The sequence below is a fragment of the Euleptes europaea genome, chromosome 10 (genome assembly GCF_029931775.1).
Source record: "Euleptes europaea isolate rEulEur1 chromosome 10, rEulEur1.hap1, whole genome shotgun sequence".
NCBI classification, from domain to species: Eukaryota; Metazoa; Chordata; class Lepidosauria; order Squamata; family Sphaerodactylidae; genus Euleptes; species Euleptes europaea.
The window spans coordinates 23,485,007-23,510,865 of NC_079321.1; the positions used below are offsets into that span (position 1 = coordinate 23,485,007).

General features: G+C 40.1%; 1 protein-coding gene across 10 annotated transcripts in view; it reads left to right on the plus strand.

Moving 5' to 3' along the window:
• PUM2 (pumilio RNA binding family member 2) overlaps positions 1-25,859 on the plus strand; it is a 72,466-nt gene that overhangs the window by 1,066 nt on the left and 45,541 nt on the right. For 4 of the 10 annotated variants that reach the window (XM_056856748.1, XM_056856755.1, XM_056856750.1 and 1 more), the window contains exons 2-8: positions 11,093-11,161; positions 15,514-15,619; positions 16,136-16,323; positions 17,426-17,598; positions 23,165-23,435; positions 24,364-24,457; positions 25,631-25,753. In XM_056856748.1, the coding sequence (XP_056712726.1) occupies positions 11,093-11,161; positions 15,514-15,619; positions 16,136-16,323; positions 17,426-17,598; positions 23,165-23,435; positions 24,364-24,457; positions 25,631-25,753 (1,024 nt within the window). Of the gene's footprint in view, positions 1-11,092; positions 11,162-15,513; positions 15,620-16,135; positions 16,324-17,425; positions 17,599-23,161; positions 23,436-24,363; positions 24,458-25,630; positions 25,754-25,859 lie in introns of all 10 variants that reach the window. The other 6 variants (XM_056856754.1, XM_056856747.1, XM_056856749.1 and 3 more) reach the window with 3 other exon arrangements.

Sequence of the window (25,859 nt, forward strand, 5' to 3'; positions counted from 1 at the left end):
TTATATGTGAAGGAAGCATCTAGTTTGTTTGGTGTGTGGGACAGCCCCTTTGGATTCTTAGAAATGCAATCCATAAAGATGTCGCAGAGAGCCAAGGGAGACAAATTCATTCTGTTCTTAAGAATCAGTAGTTGAATAAAATTCAGAGCTCTGTAAGAAGAATTACTGAGAAACTATTCCGTTGCTTAGGGGGGGAAATATAGCACATCTCTGTAAGAAGGGCCACAAAAAGTGTGATAGTCTAGAACGGAACAGGAGCTAATGTGGAAGAAATTTGAACAATTATTAACAGTATCATGTTAAGTTGAATAGAAAATAGTTTTTAAAAGCCTTTGACACAAACAAAAATGGGATATTCAAGTAAAATATTTCAGGAATCAGTATTATGTAGCATGCATTCAGGAATTTTTTTATTGTTATAGTAGGGGTGCAGAATTACTGTATGTTAGATATTTATTTATAATAGTTACAGATATAATGAAGCATCTTTTGTGAAATGAGCAACTGACATTTGGGGGGAAAGTTCTAATAATTATAATTGGGCTACACGTACCCTTTCCCTTTTTTAGCTCACAAGACTGTGTAAGATAATTGATTGCATTGAAGTGTTATAAGGCAGAAAATTTAACTTTTTTCAGGGCTATTGAAATATATCATTTATTATTTTATATCAAGAAGGAGCAATCTTAATGAATTCAGGTTGTTTATAGTGAATAGTTCTTTTAAAAAACCTCCTATGCATTATACATTCTCCTGGAAAACTACATTTTATGTGTTATGTGTTGGTAAGTATAATAGAGAAGCTAACAATATCAAAGTGTTTACACAAGTCAGTATGTTTTAAAGATCACATATTTGTGTGATGTTTCATTACTCTGAGGAAGCTTTTGAAATTGAACACCAGTAAAAACTTTACATGTATTCACATTTTCAGGTTAGTGGAAGAAATAATTTGGTATGGTTTTGTAGCTCCTTGTCTTTTGTGCTTCATTCCCACCTTGATCAGAACTTGATATACAGTCTACGTGTGGATTGCTTTAGATGGATCTAAATTCTTGTTTTGCCAGTTACACTTGCAATGGAATTGCAAGTAATTCTATAGTGAGCATTAAATTATTACAGTGTAGAGGTTAGTGTTGGGTTAGGATGTGGAGATCAGGGTTCAGATTCCCCACTCTACCATGAAAGCTTGCTGGGTGATCTTGGACAAGTCAGACACTTTTCTCCTAACCTAACTTACAGGGTCATTGTGAGGGTAGCAGGAGGAGGAGAGAGTGATATAAGTCTCTTAAGGGTCCCCATTGGGGTGAAGGGTGAAGTATAAATGGATTAAATACATTTTCAGGAAGCCTGGGCTTACAAAAGCTTGCTAAAATATTTAGACATAAACTGATCAAATACATAATAGCTTATCATACTGCCCCTTGCCCATATGTTTGTCTTGTTTTCGTATGCAACTTTATTTTCACTGTTTAAAACATCTGTGACTTTAGAAGACAATAAGCTATTTCCTGCTTTGTGAAATAAATAACAGCTGACTTGTCAAGGTTGCAGTGGCAAGTACAAACCATGGTTAAGGCTAGTTGCAAAGAAGTTTGTATTGTTACACCATTTTGAAAACTTCTAATACCTGTGTTGGCTAACTTGTGTTGCAGAAATGTTATTTCTTTCCTCTTTATGTTGAGATAGGGATGTTGGATGACCTGGAAAGCTGTGTAGTAGCAAGGGTTTTATTTACTTATTTATACTGTGATTTTTAATTGTAAGCCTCCTTGAGCAGGACTCTGAAGAGGTGGCATAAAAATATTCCAAATAAATACTTGATAAGTAGAGTTTAAGTGGATTAAAAACTATCCTCTAAGATCTACTATAGTTTAAACTTTTCATAGGAATATAACTCATTGAACCTTCAGGAAAAATACATTTTTTTTATTAAGAGCTCCATGTTTTCTAGTGTTTTGTAAAATGCAGTAATCATTTTGGCTGTGAACTTGCATCCAATAAATATACCTCAAAGGATGTTCTGAAGATAAAGTTGGAGGAAAGGCTACTAAAATTAGGTTGCACATCCCTAGAGGAAAGGCTACAGTAGTTGGGTTATTTTTTAGTCTCAGAAAAAAGTTACCAAGAGCACAACGTAATTGAAGTTTACATGGGAAAAGTGAGTAGAAGGATTTCCTTGCACAATATTGAAAGTGTATATCATCCTATGAAGTCGGTTGTCAGTGAGTTCAGGATCAAAAAAAGAGCACACAAGGTTGCCCAGATCCAGGTAGAGGCTGTATAGGCATGGAAGCAAGCTTTTGTTTGCATGTCTCTTAACAGGGTAGAATTTTATGTGTACAGATGAGGGACTGCAAGATGCTCCCCAGTTCAGTGCAGGAGCTTGGATGGTGTACATACATGTAGCCTTATTAATAATTCTGAATCTCCCTGGTCAGCTGTTGAAGAATAAATTAGGGTTGGATTCATTTCCCACCCCTGTTAAACAGCTGATTGGTGGGGCTGCATTTCTTTTTTAAAGGTTTTAGTGATGTGAAGCTTAGTATATTCTCCTTTATGTTGTGGTCCATGCCACAACATAATGATACCATTCGTCATGACTAGTTGTTGAAACAATCAGACAAATTCATGGACACTGTCAAATGGCTATTAATCATACTTGCTAAGTAGAACCTCCATATTCACTATATCCTTGAGTACCAGATGCTGAATGCTTTTGCCTTTATGGCCTGTCTAAGCTTCACAGAGGCATCTGGAAAGCCACTTTTTTGTGTTAAAATGCTAGTTAGACCTTGATTCAGTCCAGTAAATTACAGAACATCTGCTGAATCTGGTAGAACTTAAATGTACAATTACAGCTGTAATTGAAAAACTAGATTTTGTTGAGGAATTGAACTATTGTATTTATATATAGATCACACAGTTCTCTTTGGACAGCACTATAGATTTATAGAGAATATTTCTCAATATTTTTCATAGAGAAAACACTGAGTTTTATGTTCATGTGTGTTTCTGACAGAAAGTTTAGTTGTGTGTTCATAGTGAAAACACTGATGGCATCTGTTTTAGTATTTCTTAAAAATTAATCAAATGTTTCTCTGACAAAGATGAGGTAGATAATTTCTTCAAAAGTAGATGTTTTCTAGGGGGAAATAGTGTTTTACCTTTCCACAGAAATATTCTATTTATAAAGGTCAGTTTTGTAAATTAGTAATAATTAGTGGATACCATTGCCAAGGCACTGTTAGGCAAGCTTGGCAGTTTCATAGTTGGAAGTTAATGCTTTTCAGGTGATTATCCGTAGGAATTTTGTGAAAGAGTATACATGTGATATATTAAGTTATAAGTGTGATGTGGATAAAACCACAAATATATATAATACAATTTTTAAAAATTAGTTATGAATTCGCCTGTGCAGGTGAAATGAGAACCAAAGCTCAAATTCTTGTCTCCTTTTATACGGTGGCAGGTATGTTACTGTTAGACTGGTAGGGAAAAATATAGTAATGCAAATGATACTGTGGAGAATGACAGTGAAATTGAGATGCACCCGTGACCTCTGTGGAAGTGTTAAATTCTGTTGAAATGGATGAGTGGATGGCCATGTACATGACACATCATGCACTGTTCTTGAGGTGTGTTAAAATTGCAGTGCAGTCCTGTGAAGATGTACTCCCCATCTAAGCTTATTGGTTTCAGTGTGCTTAGAGTGTGCCAACTCTGCATGGGATTGTGCTGTTAATGTGTCCAGCAATTTTCACTGTCTTTGGTTCCCCTTCATTTGACATAAAAGTGTTGTTTGGGAAGAGAGAAGCATTGTTTGTAAATATGTATTTCTTTGTAAAGATGGTAATGGCATTTAATTCTTTTATATATTTAATATAATTTTAAAATGTATTGTGCAAAGAAAGGACATGCTATAAATTACAGCTATAATTTTAATAAAATAATTTCCTTGTAAAGCTTTGGATTTGTTTTAGTGTATTTAAACCTCATTTGACTAATTTTTTCCTCTAATAAAATATTTCAATTCATGTATTTGTTGGTATCAGAACATAATATTAACATAGGGTACTTAAGTGTTGATAATTAAATATAAGTAAAAATAAACATGCTAACACCGATCATTCTCTAAGTACGGCATTAGAAATTTTAAATTAATATTTTCCCAGAAAACGCGCTTCAATTTTCTCTAATGCCATGTAGAACAGAGCAGTTCTCTTAAAGACTCAGAACAAAGGAAAAATGTAACAGTGTTGGAGATAAATTTTATTTGATGGACAGACAGCCCATTCCTGGGGGGGGTTAGATCTGCGATGGCTAGCAAAAAACCCCAGCTTTAAAAAAAAATGAAATAAGGGGAAAATGCCCCATTGCAAACAGCAAGGCTGTTAGCAAACACCAGAAAAGGTGGCGCAGCCCCGTCGCATCTCATGGGGCATTCCCGAGGCTAAAGGGGTTAGGAAGCTGACTATTGTCAGCTACGCCCTGGGAGCCCCCCCCCCCCCCCGCCAGCGCGGCCTGCCACTTCTGGGATTTAGGTCCCTGTGTGGTGGCGGTGGAGGCCCATGCCGCTCTGGGGTGCCCAGACGCCAGCGTGAACACCACTGGGACTGCATAAATGCATGTTATCTGGGGTTAAATGGGCACGGGGTCACATTGGCTCCTATGGAGCTTCAGTCCCCATCCCCCCCCAGGAATGCACTCGAAGTGTCAGTGGGAATCAAATTAGGGAGCCCAGCATTTTCACATGTCATCTTCCTGCAGTTGAAAATTACCTGTTTTTCATTGGGTATCATCACTCTAACCTGGATAGCCCCAGGCTAGCCTGATCTGGTCAGATCTCAGAAGCTAAGCCGGGTCAGCCCTGGCAACTATTTGGATGGGAGACCTCCAAGGAATGCTAGGGTCGTTAAGCGTAGGCAAGCAATGGCAAACCACTTATGCATGCAGAACTTTGTTCCCAAGTTCCTTGTTTGATGAAGCTCCAGTTCAGTGACGAGAATACAAGTACCCTGACAAAATAGTTTGCTTACTCTCTACTACTTGGTTTCATCCCAGTTTGGAATCCTAGTTTGCAGGGAATAAGTTCTAATTCTCCAAGGTGCCTGAATTTGGATGTTTCACTGAATTGGAGCTTTATCAAAACATTGAAATTTTGAATTAAGCTGTGCACATACTAAGAGAGCCCAGACCTGGATGGCTCAAGCTAGCCTATTTTCATCAGATCTCGAAAGCTAAGCAGGGTTGGCCCTGGTTAGTATTTGAATGGGCGACCATGGAGATAGTCCAGGGTTGCTACACGGAGGCAGGCAATGGCAAACCACCTCTGAACATGGCTTGTCTTGAAATCCCCGTGAGGGGTCACCATAAGTCAGCTGGTACTTGACGGCACTTTCCACAACCACCATCACATACAGGGAGAAGGGAGGAACAAGGACAGCACATGACTATGCAATCAAGCTGTGTTTGTCCCCTAACTCAGTTTAATCTGTTTGTAGTAATTGAGTGTGGATAATTGAAAATAGATGTTGAATGGACATCAGTTTTTTCTGTTAATCAAAACACATTAAAAATTAACATCACTTACATTCCACCTTTCACTTTTGACAGACTCACAGTGCAATCCTAAAAAGTTACTTCAGTCTAAGCCCATTGAAATGAATTTAGGACTGGAAGGGTTATTATTCATCTAGTTTAATTGCTTGCAAAGAGACATGCTTAACAAAACAAACAATATTTTGTTAAATTACTGCAAAAACCTGCAGGCTGTTTAAAATATAAGCTTATACTATGCAGTGTTGAGGTTCAGAATTAATGCAGTATTAATGGCAGGAGTTGGAAATTCAAGTTATGACTGCTGCATCAGTGTATTTCCAACACAGATTTAATTTATACAAAACAAAAAGGCATCTTTTAATTGATTGTATCATTTTGATTGTTAGCTGCCCTGAGCCTGCCTGAAGTCAGGAAAGGGCAAGATATAAATTCAATAAACTAAACTAGCTGATTTTAGAACAGCATTTTTATTATTCAGCTTGATGTGTTAATTCTAAAAATAACTTGGCCTATAAAGAGATTAGTCATAAGTTGGTACCTTCCACAGCTTTACATTAGCAAATGTATGTGAATACAAGTCATGTGGTCCACCAGTGAACTATGGAACCTCATCCATAAACCTACTGTGTGTGATTTAAACCATTTCAACTGGGTTTCCTAGGTAGTGTTCTTGTTAGTAATTCCAAAATGAGGGAGAGGGGGTTTAGCCCATGAGTTGTTTAAAATGTCTGAGTAACATTTTGGGCAGTGTTTTGTTTAAAAGTTTTTTTGTTTGCGTTCAACAAAAAAGAATATAGTTTGTCCATTAAACATTTTCATATTCAGTTAGCCAAAAATGTTAAAATACAGAGGCAGTTTCTTGGGTTGTAGTAATTGCATAGAAACGTAACTGTAGTTACGTTAGTGTGGAAGATTATCTCCCATCCATATGTCCATCTCTTCTTGCCAAATAAAAATTTACCTCTTATGGTATAAGGGTTTCTTAGGCTAGAAAAAAGCAAAACAGCATAAAATGTACAAAGCATAATGTGTATAGTAAATATACTGTATGAATTCTTTAAAGTTCTGTATTTCAAAATAATGGGTTGTTGAAGAACAGTTGAAAGATGGAGGCAGGTAGCTTGATGGCCACAGTGTATCTTCTTCTAGAGTAATGTCCAAAGAGAAACTTAAGCTAGTGTTTTGTATCGACCCCTGTTGAAATCCTAATTATAAGAACTGCATATTGTAAGATATCCCTATGGAAAGGTGTTAGTTATCTAGCCTTTTTCTCTTTAGGTATCCATGTGAAATATCTTGCATCCAGGTTTCTTGAGTACATTAACTTTAAAATTTAATTTTAAAATTAAATACAAAAGGTGAAGAGATTCAAAGGTATGGAAAAAGCATTTTGGAAAATAGTTTCATGGGGAAAGGGAGAGGGGAAGGGGATTTTTTTCTATTATTTTTTTGTTGGGGAAAGGGAGAGGGGAAGGGGATTTTTTTCTATTATTTTTTTCTTTAGTGAGGCCAATCCAGTCCTAAAAACAGTGCATTATGTACAAAATGTTGCAGAGGGAAATGGAACGGGACACACACACCAGAGTAGAGCAAACTACAGCTGTAACAAGGGAGATTTTGTTAGATAGACATAGGAAAGAAGATTGACAGAACAATTTTATTATTGAAAAACTTTTTAAGATTTTCTTTCTGTCCAAATTTTCTTTACTTCCCATTTTCAAAAAAGCAAGTTAAATTTATAAAGAGCTGACCGTTGTTCCCCTTTCTTCCACACCCCAGAATCAAACTTACAGCAAAAACTGAAAAGGGAATGCAATAGGCAACAGAGCCATTGTTTACAAAATAAACCAGAACAATCACCACACTGCAAACAAAAACATCCACAGCCAACATTGTTCAACCATACCAAATATACTCCAAACTGAGTGCAGTGTCTAGTTGAATTTATTTTGTGTTACGATGTCATTATGCTGAATGTTTCTCTGCCACTTGGCCCAGTATAGTAATAAGACAAGAAGTGAGATCCGTTAGGTGCTATAGAGGGTAGGTGGGCAAGCTCTACGTTCAGTTATCATTTTTGGACATGCAGTTTGTATGTGTACATATGTGTGTGTTTAGTGACTTCCAACAATAGATCTAGGCTAAACTTAGCTTTGTTCTGGCCTGGTCAGTCTCTAGACCTCTGGATTCTGCTTTACTAGCCAGCAATTTGCACATTACAGTGATATTTTCTCAGGGTGTGAACATGCAAGTCATGCAAATAAAACAGGTATGAAGTGAACATAGAAATGGATGTATATACATAATGCTGTTTAAAACAAAATTCTTATTGTCTAGTCACAGTCCAGTGGAGTTTCATGTGCTGCTAGCAACCTGCTTTCAAACTCTGTTGATACCCCCCTTTTTTCTGCTGCTGTAAAATACAACTTTCCTTATTTTAGATACAGAGTGTCATGATTTTTGTATGCAGACCCTAGAATCCACCATCTAATAGCAGCTCAAATATGTACTCTCTGACTGCATTGTAAAAATAGTGGAGCCACCACTTCATGGCACGTCAGTGGAATAAAACTAGACTCAGTGCACAGAATCTCATGATCTTTATTTGTTGACACTCCATTCATTAGCAGCTATCACATATCTTAAGGAAAGTGTTGCCCTTCTTTTGAGTATATGGCAACTTTGGAGTCATGGAAGAAATTAATATTTGAAACCTGGGTTTTACCTCTCCTTGACTGCACAGGGAGCAAGCTTCCCCCTTCCTTTGGAAATCAAAACCAAACAGCATATTTTCCTCATAGCAAAGAATCAATTCCAACTCCTCAGTGAAAACCATGCTTCAGAAGAGTCTAGGTGACATTGTCTTTACATCTGCAGGATGTACCCATTTGGAAACATCTTGTCATAGAAGGGTGCTTGGCTTTGAACCTCTCATGGCAGCCATTTTGTGGATGCCCACTGTCTTTTATTAAAATTCCAAAAGTGCGCACAGGTTCAACAAGATTGGGGACTCTTGCTGTAGATGTTTGTGATGCAACTTTTATCTTCCTCACCAGATTCTGTCCTACGGTTCTGGCTAATTGATGACAAAAGGAAACAGTCTTTTCCCTTTCCTCCTCTTTTACTGAATACATCATTGGTTTCTAATGCCATATAAGAAATGCGGTGTATCACCACTTCTCACAGCATTGCTCTTATTGACTTGGATTTTGCAGTCTGCTTCCATTGGTTGAGGGTGGTGACCCAGCAGAACCATACCTTGCCCCCAGTGCAATTCATGAGTGCACTTTGTCCTGCAGGAACAGACTTTTGGGAGCTCAGTGGCTGCAGGGGAGGTGTGAGTTCTGCTCACAGACTTCCAAGTCAGTGGAAGATGACAGTGACATTACTTCGGTAAAGAATGGAGCAGACTACTGCGTACATTTCAACCTTTACTTCTACAATTATTAGGTTTTTTTCTCTTAATAGCTGCAGATCTGGACCAGTTAATGCATGAAATTAATCCCTGGTGACATGTCTAGAATTCAAGCAATATGCCAACCCTGCACTCTATTCAAATGTTTTTATAAACATACCTTTAAAAAGGTTGGTAAAGGTAGTCCCCTGACAAACACCGGGTCATTACTGACCCATGGGGTAATGTCACATCATGACGTTTACTAGGCAGACTATGTTTATGGGTTGGTTTGTCATTGCCTTCCCCAGTCATCTACACTTTACCCCCAGCAAGCTGGCTTCTCATTTTACTGAACTTGGAAGCTCCCAAGTTTTGTCCACATCTGTTTTCTGGGATACTTTGGCCCTCCTCTGCCTATCTCTAAAGCAGGGGAATTTACAGTGGCAAGCGCTTTGCTACCATAAAAACCTCCTTTGTTCTATCATATATGGCAGTGCACCATAAAAAGCTGCAATGGGCATGACTTATAGATGGAAACATTGAAGGGCACCTTAAACAGGAAATTTGTCAGAATATGGAACTTTGCTTTTTAACTGTTGTATGTTTGGATACAAAGATACCACAAGCAGAGCGTTACTCGCGGAATGCAATCTTTCCATTGCAGCCCTCTTCGTTCCCTCAAAAGCAGCTTCTGTAGGTCAGGGTTCTTTCTAGACTCGCAGAAGGAGTGTCTTGTGCAAGTGGAAAGAAAGGATTTGATTTATCCCATATTATTTAGCACAGTCTAAGGTAGTGGTCTTCAACCTATGGAACCCTCACTTGGGTTTGCAGAGTGAGTCATGAGGGTCTACAGAACACCTTTTTTTGGGGGGGAGGGGCTGCCTTCCGGAAGGATTTGTAGCAAGGGCACCATGTCTCCTACTTCACTTTGCATGCATCTGACAGGAGCAGTAGTTTGTCAAGGCAGTGTCACTCGGTGGTTGGAGAAGATTCCTCCATGGCTGTGACTCAGGGCTTATTCCTCAGACGGTAAACCTTCTGGCACTTGGGTTGTGTTTTTTCTCCTCAGATCTGTTGGTCTCTATCCACAGTGTGGGCCTTAACATCAGTGAGGTCGTAACTCTGGAGCCCCTTTTTCTGTCACATGATTGCAGGTCAGTTTCGTGTTCAGTGGGTCCCAGGATTGGAAAGATTGAAGATAGTTGGTTTGAGGGATGTAATTGATGTATTTGAGCATTTTAAATGAGCATATTGTAAATACTTAAATATGCTGTGTTTGAAAAGGCCTGATAAATGGTTTCAGTTACTGTTTTAAGTGTGCCAGCCCTTTTCTAGTCTAGGATGTGAGCATTAGCTGCTGTAAATCTTTTCATGAGGTTTTAGTGTGTTTGAGTTTTGGCTTGGTAGAAATGCTGGGTGTGATTATTAGACACCTGGGAAATACGCTAATCATGTGATTATTCTGCTAGACAGATTTACTTTGTGCTACATTGTGCTTTAGCCATTTAAAGCCAATCACATACTTTTTCCATGCTGTTTTTATGCTCTCCTATTTTAATTTTACCTGGAAGAATGTTTGTTGTAAATGTCATATCACTCGTTTCTAAATTTGTAATTAACATTTTGAGTTTAAATATAGATGTTCCATTAGAAAATATTATTATCGCTAATGTGGTGAAGGGATTTGAAGTCATTGTAAGTTCATACTCAAGATATGAATGGCTAGTGGGAAAGGTGATTGTATCTTCAATCAATAGATCAGCCATTCAACTTCAAGCCATTGTTTTATGAAATGCTGTCTGTTACATTTATAATAAGATGACTCTTGCTTGGTGTCATAAACTTTCCCATGTCAATAACTTGGTGTTGAGTTAATAATTTATGCTGATCACATTAATTTGATTACGGTATTCTGATGTTCTATTAAACGTCTTTCCAAATTTTTGTAGCCTTTTATTGACTTAAAAGTTTGTGAGTCTATATTTCAGTTTCCCCCCGCCTCAGTAATAAATGTTAAGCTAGGCAAGCTGCAAATTCTGCGGATGTGTATCAAACTCAAATATAGTATAGTATGGATTCAACATGAAATCACTTATTTGCTTGGTATTCTAATTTTCATCTTTGTTTTTTTAGGTTCGCTCTGTGGATGAAATGAATCATGAGTTTCAAGCTCTTGCACTAGAATCTCGGGGAATGGGAGAGGTAAATACTTGTGGATGAAGTTTACAGGATGGGTTATTTAACTGTTGACCACAGTTCCATTAAAATTGCTGCCCAACATGTTGTACAGCACTAAAAAAGATGACACAACAGCCATCCATTAAAAAATATTTAAAAAATTAAGCAACACAGCTACATAAAAGTATTCTCGGGGGGGAGGAATCACACATTCCTGCTAGTTACTCTTATACCTGCTGCGCAAGTGCTATTCTTCCTTTAGTCTGTCTGTCTGTCTGTCTGTCTGTCTGTCTGTATACTTGAGTATAAGCCTACCCGAATATAAGCCGAGGCACCTAATTTTACCATAAAAAACTGGGAAAACTTATTGACTCGAGTATAAGCCTAGGGTGGGAAATGCAGCAGCTACTGGTAAATTTCAAAATAAAAATAGATACCAGTAACACAGTAACAGTGCGTACACAACGCAGCATGTATATTATGAGGCCTAACACGCGCTCCCCAGCCACGCCCCCTCATCCTACGCCATGCGCACGCTCCCCCTCGGCGTCGGGTGCTTCCATTCTCCCCCCCTCCTCCTCTTCCATCCTCACCGCTCCGTCTTTTTTTTCCCTCGGCGGCGGCTGCTGGAACTTGAGGAGGAGGAGGGGGTCGGAGGCGCCCCTCCCCCCACACTGCTTTCCCGCTTGGCTTCCTGTCCTGAAAACCTCCAGACTAACAAAGACTACAGTCCACAATAGCCATGCGGGTTAGCTTTGGATTTCACACATTAACAGATCACTTCAGGATACAATGGTTCCATATTAACATACCACACCCTCATTAGCACAGTATCTTGATACTTACAGGACAATGATTAGCACATTACCTTTGATACTTTTTGCAGGACAATGATTCAGCTCAAACCCAACCCCTTTCTGACTATATATTACTCTTCCTACACATTTGACACTGAGAGACACTGTCCTTCAGTGTTACTCCTCTGAAGATGCCTGCCACAGCTGCTGGCGAAACGTCAGGAAAGAAAATACCAAGACCACCACGGTCACACAGCCCGGATAACCTACAAGAACCAACACCTTCAGTTTATTTATTTAATTCGTGGCATGTCTTTCTTGCTAAGACTCTAGGCAGATTGTAGAATATAAAACCCTGCAACCAGACACCATAAGACATTAAGTGAACAGTGCAAAAGATCTAGGATTACAAAACCAGAAAGCAAGGCAAACTGCAAACTGTCTAAGGAAAAACTCTGTAAGCTATACTACAGAGCCAGCATCACATCTGTCAGCCTTTAGAAGTGCCGTACACACACTCTATAGATTTTGGAGTTTATTTTGGAGTGACCCTTTGTGACAACACCCCATTTACAGACCCCGATTGCTAACACTAGAAACTAGGGACTTAAATTTCACACACTACAAACTTTTGGGACTACTTAGTCTTCTAGCCCTCCATGAGGGCAGTGCCTGGACTCAGGCTGCCATCCACCATTCACTTGGCCTATTATGAGGGGATTATAGGCTTGGAGGAACCCTGGTAGGCTTGGTGAAAACAATGAAGAAACAGGCTTATTTTAGTGGTATGTCTAGCCTGCTTGGTTAGTGGTTTTCCTTTTCTCCAGCCTTTTCAGTATTAAAGTAACAAACCCTGTCTATTTTCAAAATACCTAAAGTCCCTAATAGACTCCATGTCTATCCAGCACACTTGCTAACCGTTCTCCCACCAAAATCCAACAATCCATAGCTCTGTCAGCTGGCCAGTAGTTAAATTGCCTAGCTCCTCCTTTTTCTGTTCACCATTCCAGTCCACTGTTTGAAAGTGACTGGCAGAGGCTTCTGGAGGGCGGAACTTGAAACTGTCCCTTCACACCGTTTATTGTATCTCAGCAAGGGATTTCCTCCCTCTGTATAGGACTGTCTTGCTCACAGATCTGTCTTCCACCCTTTGCAAGACAACTCAGAGACTTCTAGGCCTCATGGCAGTTTGCGTTGTAGTGCAATTCACAGGACTGAGAATGAGACTTTTCCAGTGCTTGATCAACTATGATTTCCAAGCAACGCTGGACTTTGAGGAAACAATTCTAAATATTTCATCAGGAGCACTCAGAAGCCTCATCTGTGGATTTCCTCTTGTCCCACATGTCATGGAGTCCTTTTAAAGCCAGCACCTCAAGTGACTCTCACAACAAATGCCTCTTGGTGGGGGTGGGTCATTGTGGCAGACATACCATCAATCAGCCACAGTCATCTTGGGAAAGATGACTCCATCATCCTCCGGTTGTCTACAAGTCACTTAACATCTTTTTGCCATTGCAAAAGGGTAAGTAGTGCAGGTGTCTACAAACAGCATGGTCACAGAATGTCACATGAACAAGGTGTCCCTGCATCTGTCACTCTTTCTTGCCCAGCTTGCAGCGTTTAGGAGAGATGCATCTTATACAGATTACACTAACAGCAATTCACATAGCTGGCAAGGACAACACTTTGGCAGGTGCATTCAGCCACTAAGGGACTCTTGCCTATGAATGGTTCTTGACCAAGGCTTACCTGAGACCAGTTGTCCATTGTTTGGGCACACCAGAGTTAGGCCTGTTTGTCTCATCATGCAACACCAAGTGCTGAAAGATTTGGGCCAAAGCAGGGCTAGGAGACAAACGGTTGACAGTTCCTTCAGCAGAAAGATCCATCTTTCTGTTGTCTGGAGAGCAGTAACCTGGCCAGTCTTTCACATTTGTTTGCCTTTTCTTAACCGCACCTGTATCTGCTTCCATGTTGATCATCTCTCTTGTCTTTGTCCATCGTTTAAGTCATTTATGCCCCATTTTCCTCCCCAGTGGGTACCCAAAGCAGCTTGCATCATTCTCCTTCCCTCTATTTTATCCTTACAGAAACTCTGTCAGGTAGCTTAGGTTGGCCCAAGGTCATCTAGAAATTTCGGTGGCAAGCAGAGATTCAGACCTGGGTCTACCAGATCCTAGTCCAACACTAACCACTACACCACACTGGCTCTGTGTGATGCACAGAAAACACCAAAAGAAAAATGGATTGCTTGCCTCTAATTGATTTTTTTGAGTGATTGTCTATGCATTCACAAATCCCACTCTTTCCCTGCAACAGGTGCTGTTATCTTGTTGCAGCATTCATCTTTTTTAAACAAACTGAGCAGAAAGGCATACCTCTTCCTCCACAGGCATAAAGATTTGAGATTATGCTTCTGAGAGGGGAGAGTTTCATGCCTAAAAGCTAGGTCTAGAAGTTTCCAAGTTATAGCTCTAATGTGCAAAGACTACCAGTTGCTTGTGAGCAACTTTTTTTGCCATCAAGTCACAGCCACAGGTTTTTCAAGGCGGGAGACATTCAGAGGTGATTTGTCATTGCCTGCCTCCATATTACAACCCTGATATTCCTTGGAGGTCTCCCATCCAAATACTAGCCAGGGCCGACCCTGCTTAGCTTCTGAGATCTGATGAGATCAAGCTAACCTGGGGCTATCCAGGTCAAGGCTGAAATGTTTTTTTAACCAGTTGCCAATACAGGAAGTAAATGCAACACAGTGGCAGGATGGTCCTTATTGTGTGTGTGTGTTCACAGCCCTAGAAGAAAGGGGCTGGGGATTAGGGCTTCTGAAAGGCTAAGAAGGCTTATGTGTGAGAAGAAGCTTCTTGTGCACTATTGTTTAAGGCTTTTCGATTCAATACAAGTAATTGAAATGGTCCTGCAGTTGGGCAGCCAGTACAGTCAAGGTACAATCTGATTTATACATTCTTCACAGCTCATCCCTGCCAGGAAGAAAAGTGAGCATTTTGCACTAACTGGCTTCCAAAGAGTACAGTACTGTTCCCCGGGAGTACTGTTTTGGGCTGCAGTGGGAGGTGTGGAAATCCCATCCCACAGATATGCTTTCCATTAGCAAAGGTTTACCATAGGATTCAGCCAATGCCTCTACAGTAAGAAAGCAACTGTATTATCTTGTTCAATACAAGCATACCCTGGTAGCCTCCTTTCCCCAGAACCATCAAATATAGCATAACATTTTGTGTAGTAACTCCATTGTAAAACATGAAAAAAGGAAGGAGAGGGAGAGATAAGAGCTATTTAGCATTTTTCGTGCATTTATGGAAAGAAGTCTGTATTTCAAAGTATACATTAAATGTATTCCATTGTTGTATAACTTCTGTTATATTGCAGAACGTCTGTTTTTAGCAAATAGATGCTGTTCTTATTTAATAGACTGCCAGCATCCGCTTCAGCTGAACTGTAACCTTTAATTTTGATTTGAAACACTTCATTGTATCGAAGTAACTTCTTTTATGCAAGAGTGCAGAAGCTTGTCAGTGAAACACATATTTCAGTTTGGTAATTTTTTGTTAATAGCTGCTACCTGCCAAAAAATTTTGGGAACCAGATGATCCAGCAAAGGATGGACAAAAAGGCATATTCCTTGGTGATGAATGGAGAGAAACTGCCTGGGGAACACCTCGTAAGTTATTTTATTTTATGTATATATTTCTATCCTGCTTTTCTCCGCACTGGGGACCCAGAGCAGCTTACAATTCTGCTCTCCCAGCCTCCATTTTATTTTTGTAACAACCCTGCGAGGTAGGTTATAGAGTGTGTTGACTGACTCAAGATCATCCAGTGAACTTCGATTGCAGAGTGGGGATTCAAACCTGGGTCTTCCAGATCCTAGTTCAACACTCTAACCACTATGCTACACTGACTTATTCCTTGGTGATGAATGGGGAGAGACTGCTGAGGAAAACCTTGCAAGTGACGTGCTTTCAAATAACTCATGATCAGTAAACTTCTGAGATAGGGCTAGCTTTACAGAAATTCAAACGTGGGTTACTTAATTTTTAATTACACTAAAAATACCACTGAACAAAAGTAGCTTGAAATCAATGGCATGAAATACTTAATAAATGTTTTTGTTAAAAAAATAGACCTTTTATTGGTGTAAATTGTATCATACCAATTTTAATGTCTTTAAAAACAGATCACTCCATGTCCCAACCTATTATGGTTCAGAGAAAGCCTGGACATGTTTTTCATGGCAACAGTGAAGTGAATGCTGTCTTATCTCCTCGATCAGAGAGTGGTGGTCTCGGTGTGAGCATGGTAGAATATGTGTTAAGTTCTTCTCCAGCAGATAAATTGGACTCCCGGTTCAGGAAAGGAGCTTTTGTAAGTAACTTGGTTATATCAGCAGAAATACTAAATCTTCCTCAGTTATGCTACCAGGTGAGCTGAACCCATTTAGCTTAGGAATAAAACAGACATAAATTTGGATTCCTGTTCTGATCTGTATGTAGGAAAGGGTTAAAATGTGTAGAAGAACCAACATCCTCAGTTATAACGGTGTGGCAACACTACTAGTCTAAAAGCACACAATGTAAAAGGAGATTTGTACAGTTATGTTTTTTCTGTTGCACACAGAAAAGAATAGCGTGTCTGTGTGCACATGAGGTTCTGATTCATGTTACTTATATGAGGGTTAGCCCCATAGTTATCATCCTTAGTACACTAGGATCCAAAGTGCTTCCTGCTTTCAGAGCTTCCATGTACACAACTGGGGCTTTTGCAGAAGTTCCCTCTGACCATGGAAAGCAGCTTGGGAAAGTTGGGCTGAGCTCTGGAGTCGCTTTCAATGTAGTACAGGGGCCTAGAAGAAGAAATCGGACATGCTCCCCCTGTGCATACGGAATTGTTTGGGTATGTTTCCTTGGATCCTGGATAGTGTGTTGCTGATTAGAGTGCCCTTTACTCAGCTGATGTGTCTGTAGTGGTATCAGTGTATTTGCATATTTAAGTTCACTGTTGAATTTTCTTCCTGAAGCTGATGAAAAGTTTCATGCTCAATCTTTGCATTATTAAAGGCCATAACGTGAAGATTTATTTAGATAAGTATACATTTTCATGTAACGAAATGAACTAGTTGTATTCGTTTGCTAAGCTCTTTCACATTTAAGGAGAGAAATAATTTAAAATGAATGAAATTTGACTTTTTACTTCAACTGCATAGCTTTATCTTTTGCAGTGTGTGATTTTAGTTTAGTGGAATGTTAACTTCACTGCTGAAGCAAAGGTTGATTTGGTTCTTCTATACCCCCTAACAACTTTTCCTCATATACTGGTAATGCATTTGACAGTTGAAACCTGGCAAATCAAAACATATGCCAAATGCAGATTGACTTGATGGTGTTTACATTGCAGTGTTCTGTAAAAGTAGATTATCTTATGATGTTCTGTTAAAGATTCAGAGTGAAGCAAATTCTTTTTTCCTCAGGGCACTAGAGAACCTGAAACAGATGGACCTGAGAAAGGAGACCAGAAAGGCAAGTCTTCCCCATTTGAGGAGGACAAAAACAGAGATCTTAAACAAGGAGATGATGACGATGTTACTAAAATAAATGGCAGGGGTTTGCCGAATGGAATGGATGCTGATTGCAAAGATTTTAAGTAAGTCTTTACATTTAATCTCAAGATGACAGGTGTGTCTAAATATGTCTGTCTTGTGTTTCGGGCTTAAAGCTCTTTTCACTTTCAGATTATTTGTTCAAATTCTGTGTTGCTGTGTTTATGGCAATATCTTAATGTGAGTCGCATGAGACAAGTTCATGTAGTGGCTAATTTGGCTGCTCTGAACTTCTTTCATGCAGGCTGTGAAGTATGTCGCATACTATTTCAGCCCATCTGTAAGATGAAGAAAAATACACTTTTGAGATGGATAAAAACACATTGACATAATTTGATTCTGTCTGTACTAATACCACCCTTTGATTAGAATCAGGTTTGATTAAAATAGAGGCTAGGATAGTTTTAGGGTCTATAAACACCTGGTTAAGACTATGTCATAATTCCTCTGATTTTACTTCCATAATCCTCAGTGACAGCTACTGTTCAGCCTGGCTTAAGGCTGTTCATCATAGGATATCCTTACTTGGGTTGTCATTTGAGTCCTACAGATTATGCCAATTTGTTAAGCAAAGTCTGTATGATATAGAAAGGCACAATGACATTGCATGTGTTTTTAAATATTGGGCTCAACAGACAACAAAATATATAGCCACTCCAGCATTATATCTTTCACTCTAAGAGGTCCCATCACATATTAGGGCATATACAATGGCAAGATGTAATACTTTCCCCTCAGCCATAACAGAAGGCCGGTATAAAAAGGTACCATTGGATCAGGGAGGATCGAGTTGATGGACCATATCATATTGCACTGTAGGTTTTATGAAGCAAGTAGATGGAAGCTTATTTCTCCAATAATAAAACGATGGCATGGAATTACCGATGCCGAAATAAGCCAGAAACTATTATTTGAGACAAACCCGGAGTTTATATTGAATTGTGCTAGATTTTTACCTATAGCCCTTAAAATTCGCAAAGATAAAGTGGTGATCTAAGTGAAGAGCTACCTAGTAAAGATAACTTTATTTAGGTGATTTGTTGGGCTTTATATGTGTATTTTATATTTATAGTCAACTTATTGTGGGGTGTTGTATCCCATCCATTGCATTTGGATGGCGGGTTAGATATACCTGTGTATTAGACTTTTTGCAACTTTGCTGGTTATGTACCGAATAAAGACTTGATTCTGTCTGTTGTATTAGTGATTTACTTTTAAATCTTTAATGTGATTTATTTTTACATTTTTAGAAACGGTTCATAGTTTTGTACAATGTTACTGAACAGGAGGTATATAAATATTTTAAATTTAAAAACTGTAAAATTAGAGGAAAACACAACAATAACTGTAGCCTACCGCAGCTGATCCAAATAAAATGATGCTCAAAGATACTTGGACTTGAGTCTTCAAAAGGGGAGAGCCTTACAATTGTGGAGAACTTACTTCATACAGGCCTAACTTGATATGGAGGCCAATTCTTTGGTGGCTCCACTCTGAACCTTGCAATAGGATAGTGAAAGAATTATCATCTGTGCTTAAGATTTGTGCAGTATGGTTACCTTGCTGTGCTTAAGGTTTTTCCACAATAAAGGCTGTGTGCAGAACTGTAGATTTAGTCTACTAACCTTCATGAGGTGTAGTGGTTAAGAGCAGTGGTTTGGAGCAGTGGATTCTAATCTGGAGAACCAGGTTTGATTCCCCTCTTCCACATGAGCGGTGGATGTTAATCTAATGAACCGGTTTGATTTCCCCACTCCTACACTTGAAGCCAGCTGGGTGACCTTGGGCTAGTCACAGTTCTCTTAAGAGATCTCTCAGCCACACCTACCTCACAGGGTGTCTGATTTGGGGAGGTGAAGGGAAGGTGATTGGAAGCCGGTTTGATTCTTCCTTAAGTGGTGGAGAAAGTTGGTGTGTAAAAACCAACTCTTCTTCCTCTTCTTCTTTCTCCATATATAAGATTTAGTTTGTAGACCAGTTTCAAAATAAAGAATGCATTCAGAATTACGGCCAAATAAAATATGTAGAGCAACCATATTATTACCTTGAAGAAAAATAACAGTTGATCAGTACAACATCCTTTCCATGACGGTAGATCTTTTAAATCAGGTGCTCTACTTGGATTCTAGGCATTCATGATCTCTAGGCTACTTGTGTCAGAATTTCTAATCTTCTTTGCTCTCACAAATGTGATACTTTAAGGCTGCAGTCCTCAAGAATAGTTTCTCAGATGTAATCTGATGCATTCCAACTCAGTCTAACTTGGTTAGGATTAGTTTGCAAGAGGAGTTGAATGCACAGGTCCTTAGGGGAAATAATCCACAACTGTTGCCTATTTCTGGCAGCAGTGGATCCTCCTTGGAATTGAAGCACTAGTGTTTTCCCAGGAGGGCCTACTCTGCAGTGTGAAAAGCTGTAGTCTTAAGTGGATGGAAAAATCTTATTTTCTTGCTCTGAATTAACTTCAAACATCTAAAGCATGTTAAATCAATAAAAAAAATATATTAGTTTGATGTATTATCAATGATTTTTCATGAATTCCTTGCCAAATGCTAAAAACGTGGATTTTTAAGAGGAAAATGCCTAGCATGTGAGGTGTAATAGTACAGTGTTGAAGTTACGGTATTTGTCTATTTTTTAGAGTACTATCTACTAACCTGCTGTGTGTACCTTAGAAACGCATGTTATGCTTGCGAAAACAGGAAATATCTGTGATTTTAAATTCCTAATAGATTTCATAAAATGTCTGTCAAGTACATAAAACTGGTCTATTCATGTAAGGATTGCTAACAATATACCAAACTGATACCATGACCCTAAGTAATTGAACGGAAACTAAATGTTTTAAGAATAAGAGTGTAGATTTCTGCCACAGCAGAGATCAAAGAGAAAGGCTGACTGTCTGATTCTGATGACATAGCAGATAGTTATTTGTCAACTGTAACTTTAAAGCAAGATCACAAATACCCAGGAATAAAAAAATACACGTGGCTTTTTCTGTGACCTATTTCATTTTCAAGGTATGGGCCTATCTTGTGTGTGGATTAGTCAGAGACGGAAATCTGAAGAAGTCAGCTGTGACTCACAAAAACTCATACCCTGCCAGAAATTTTTGCTACTGGACTCTTGTTCTTTTCTATTGCCAGAGCATGGTGTCTTCGGGTTTTGTTCAGACTATGTAAAAGTGTTCTGTAATCATTTAAAAGACTAAAAGCATAGGGGCATAGAAAGAAAATATGTTACTAGATTATAGCTGAAATACTGGTGCAACTTAGCTGCAACAATACCGTATATACTCGCGTATAAGCCGAGTTTTTCAGCCCAAAAAAAGGGCTGAAAAAAGCCAACTCTGCTTATACGCGGGTCAATACGGTAGGCGGGGGGAGGGGGGAGGGATAGGGGGAGGGGGGGAGGGATAGAGGGAGGGGGAACTTACCGCCGCTGCCGCCGCCATCCCGCATGCCTTCTCTGCGGCCTGGGAGAGGCCTGCAGGGCCTGCCTGAGTGCAGGCAGGCCCCGCCGCCCCCCGCCGCCGCCCCCCCCCCCCGCGCCTTCTCTGCGGCCTGGGAGAGGCCTGCAGGGCCTGCCTGAGTGCAGGCAGGCCCCCCCGCCCCCCCCCCCCCGCCCCCCCCACGCGCCTTCTCTGCGGCCTGGGGTACCCATTTTTGGGGTAAAATTAGGCACCTCGGCTTATACGCGGGTCGGCTTATACATGAGTATATACGGTATAATTATCACCAGAATAAGATGATAACCTTGTAAACCAGGGGTGTAGAACTCAATTGTTACGAGGGCCGGATATGACATAAATGTCACTTGGTTGGGCCTGACCATGCCTTGCTGGCCCAGATTGAGAATGGGTGGGGTGGCTGTCTCAGCTGACTCCTGGGCCGCATAGGAGCTCTCAAGGGGCCGGATCCGGCCCTCGGGCCTTATGTTTGACACCCCTGTTGTAAACCAACATTTTAAAGTCCTTAATCCTAATGAATATGTTGTATGGAAGAAATTTTACAAAACTGAGAAAGTAACTGCTTTATGTGAAATACATACACATTATGTGATTCAAGGTTATGGATTTGGTATTTCCTATATTCTTCTGTATTAATATTGTTAATGTCCCAACTGACATTAAGAATGTGGAATGGTAAGCAAGGTCATCCAATTTGTGTCTTCCTGTTTTAAACGCCAGACCTTCTATATTCTCAGCTCAGATGATCAAAGAGAAAGGCAGACTGGCTGATTCTGACAGCAGATACTTATTTGTTGAATGCATAAGCAAGATCACAAATACCCAGGAATAAAAAATACACAAGGCTTTTTCTGTGGCAATATTTTATCTTCAAGGGCCTATCTTGTGTGTAGATTAGTCAGAGACAGTACACCTTGAAACTTGGTGAAGTAGGTGGATCTGTACCTGAAGTGTCCCCACCTGCCTTCATGCTGTTTATTGCATTAAACGGTTGGTCTCTCTGAAATATGCATCTATGAGATGTGAGTTGGGCCTTTTGCTGAACACATTCCCAGCCTCCTCCCGGCGTTTGTGGTAGTGTTTCCAAGTGTTAGTCTCTTCAGCTTCTTTATCAGTGTCATGGACAAGGCCAGAAATAGCAGCTGCAAATATGCTATGGTACTGCAGGTATTTGGGGTTAGCTTAAAGAGCCACACCTACTGCTAAATTTGGGTTTTACAACAGATATTGCCCACCTGACTATTCAAGTAGGCAGTAATACCTGGAAAGAGGGAAATGCTGAATGAAATCCTCCCCGTTTGGTTTGTAGTGTTCCCCGTCCTCCCCTCCCCTTTCTTGGGCTTCCGTTTTGATTTGATTCTGCTTGTTGAGAAATCTGGCGCTTCAGTTGAATTGGATGCTCATTGCTGGGCCTTGTATTTTTCTGTGAACTCTGTTTTGTATAGCTCTTGTTTAATTACTGTTGCCTTAATGCTGATTTTCCTGTTAGCTGTTTTGTATGTTAGTTTTGGAAAGTACATTGCAGGTCATATTCTTGCAGAAAGGTGGTATTGAAATTTTGAAATCCTAAAGCATACCTTTTATTCTTACATTTTATTCATTTTTACCCTGCCTTTCTCCCCAGGGAGGACCCAAAGTGGCTTACGTCCTTCACAAACGATACCATGAACAGAGCAAATTCACAGAAAGTCTCTTTACCATATTCCTTTTCCTAGCTCTTGCATTGCCTGAAAAGTTGCTCAAACAGCATGGGATAGGGCCTGGTCGGTTGCAGCCAGAACAGGAATTGCCCTCCCTCTATACACTTGTGCATGTGTAGAGCATGCTTCACAAAAGGAGCAAAAGCTCATGCAGTGTGTGGGGAGGGATTTTTACTGATCACTGCTTCTGGTTGCAGCCTCACCCCAACATATACTGCTTACTGTTTCCTGACAGAGAACGTGTGATATAGGAGGCAGCACTGGGAATGGGAAAAACAACAGGAATTGCTTCCATAAATTTATTCTGTTCACGGAATTTATCAATGTAGCCCATTCTTTCTCCCAGAAATCAGTTTTAGGCGTTTGGTCTAATATTAAGCGCACATAACTTTCTCAAATTGCTTTAAACAGCTGACGTTATTTTTCATTTTTCCTAAGCAGTCGTACTCCTGGAAGTCGGCAAGCCTCCCCAACTGAAGTAACTGAACGTCTGGGACCCAACCCAAGCACTGCCGAAGGATTGGCTTCCCTTCCTAATCCTACAACCCATAAGCCTCTAGTAGAAGAGTTTTCAAACTCTGAATCTCAGAATTTGGATGCTATGGAACAAGTGGGTCTTGATTCCCTGCAGTTTGATTATCCTGGGAATCAGGTACAAATGGACTCTTCAGGAGCTACTGTGGGACTCTTTGATTACAATTCACAACAGCAGGTTAGTGGTTTTTGTGCAGCCATTTTAAGATTGTAGCTAGGCGTTTGCAAAAAAATTGGTAAAATTCAGATTTGGGTCTAATGGACTTGATTTTTTTCAGTAAACCCAGATATTCATGAACGTCCATATTGGGAATATCCGGATCCCCCCCCCCAAAAAAATTGGATCTATTAGACCCGAATTTGAATTTTACTGCCCCTCTATCCCCCCCCCCCTTACCTTCTCCAGGGCTGCAGATGCACATGGAGCCCGGAGGTGGCGGTGACAACCTGAGCCGAGCTGTGAGCCGGGCTCGGCTGAGTCAGCTCAACTCGCTACTCTGTGCAGGCCGCCACCTTCGAGCTCAGCAAGCAGGTAAGTAAGGGAGAGGGGAGGGAGTCTTTTTAAAAAATGGCTGGTTGACATTCATGATGAAAATCATGCCGTAAATATTCGGCATGATTCGGGGATCGGCTTTTCAGCTCGCTTTGAATTGCTATCATTTTTTTCGGGAGGGAAAAAAGCCTGGAAAATACTGGAAAGGTATCTTTTATACATTAACTACGTGATAATAAATGTGGCCTGTTACCAAAAATGACAGCTCCATACAAATTACTCCACTCTGTGTCCTTAGCTATATGTTGAGGAATCTATTATATTGTTTCTTTTTCTCACATTGTCAACTCCACATCATTTATTGGTGAGGAAATATGCAGCACAGCGTTCTGTGCAAGTTTATCCACGTCTTGCATAAAGAGATGGGGGGCATGCAGCACAAGACTGTTACTTTTGTCAGAAACCCCGTGTGTAATTCTGCCGCTAATGAATTCTACCTCAGCTTCAAAATTCATGACACTAGTTGTGAATGTTGGCAGTCTTATGAACCGTGCATAGTTTAAGTTCTAATGTGGTAGTGTTTCTAAAATAAAAAGTGTTGCTTTCTCCTTAGCTTTTCCAGAGGACTAATGCTCTCACCGTTCAGCAGTTAACAGCAGCCCAACAACAACAGTATGCATTGGCAGCAGCACAGCAACCTCATATAGGTGAGATTTGTTTTCCCAAAGCATGTCCGCTCCACATGCCGTTGTATTTTTTTCCCCTAATGTTAGTGGAAAAAACTGGCTGAGGTGTTTTGCAGGTGCTATATCTTATTGGAAGAGAAATGTTCACCATTTTTGATATGGTGATATTGAGTTCGATTCAGCAAAAAAATTCTGCTTGCACTAGAGCTCTTGTATAAGCAGAAACTCAAGAAAAAGACTGTGATAGCCACTTGTGCTTCCACTTGTGCAACCAATTTCTGGGAACTATCATATATAGGGAGCAAAGCACAAGATTTTGCACGATTGTGCTTAGTTTCTAAGTTTCGGCTTGTGTATTGCTGGATTTAAAGTGTAGGATATAGTACCTGACTGGAAGTATGTGTTGGTTTAATAGTAAGCTGATGCTCTGTCAGTGTGATATTTTTTGTAATGAAATCAGATTTCATAATACAATGTTCCATAAGGAGGATGCTTTACTTTATCATGCTATCAGACAGTTAATTGACTGGCCCTGCGCCAGTCATAAGGAATGTATTACTACAGAGGAAAAAATAAGTGCCAGATTAAGCCCATTGTGGCCCAGAAGGGGGGACAGTCAGAATAAAGTTGGAAGACACATGCCTGGAGCATGTGTTCTCTGACCCCTGTGCTCCATCCATTATATTGTCATTGGAGGCTATAGTAGAAAACTCCTAGAAACCTGGCAGGGGAATTAAGTAGGATTGGAGGAGATATACTTAAACCAATCTGCCCCCAACACTCTTTAAGGAGCAAAGATGTGAGAGCACATTAGTTTTCTGGAATGGGAGATGCAATTTGGATTGGGGATCTGCCTCTTTAGGCATTGATTCCCCAACCCCATTTTTTCCCCTCCCAAGCAACTGTTAATAGTGTCAGACTGCTGATGTTCAGGGCTAGGCAAGCAGGAATGGACTCATTAGCCTCAGAGCTCAGCAGCCTACTCTTTTTACAATAATATGCCCCCCTCCCCACACACACACCCAAAACAAATAATCTCTGGTCCCAATGTGTTGCCTTTGAAATCTTGCCAAGTGTATGTAGTGTGAATTTCTAAGACCAGTAAAACTAAAGATTGTTTGGTTTAATCCCAGTGATTGACAGTGAATGTGATGCTTGTTTTTGGTGAAATTGAACCTTTTGTTACTGTAACAGGTGTATTTTCAGCAGGCTTGGCTCCAGCTGCTTTTGTGCCAAACCCATACATTATCAGTGCTGCTCCACCAGGTGCTGACCCATATACTGCAGCAGGCTTAGCTGCAGCAGCCACACTAGCAGGTAAGAGAATGCCATTACCAAAAATAATTCTCTCCCCCCCCCAAAAAAAACAACTTGTTTGGAAACGTTTTCATATAACCAGTGTCAGTCATTTAACCACTGGGAG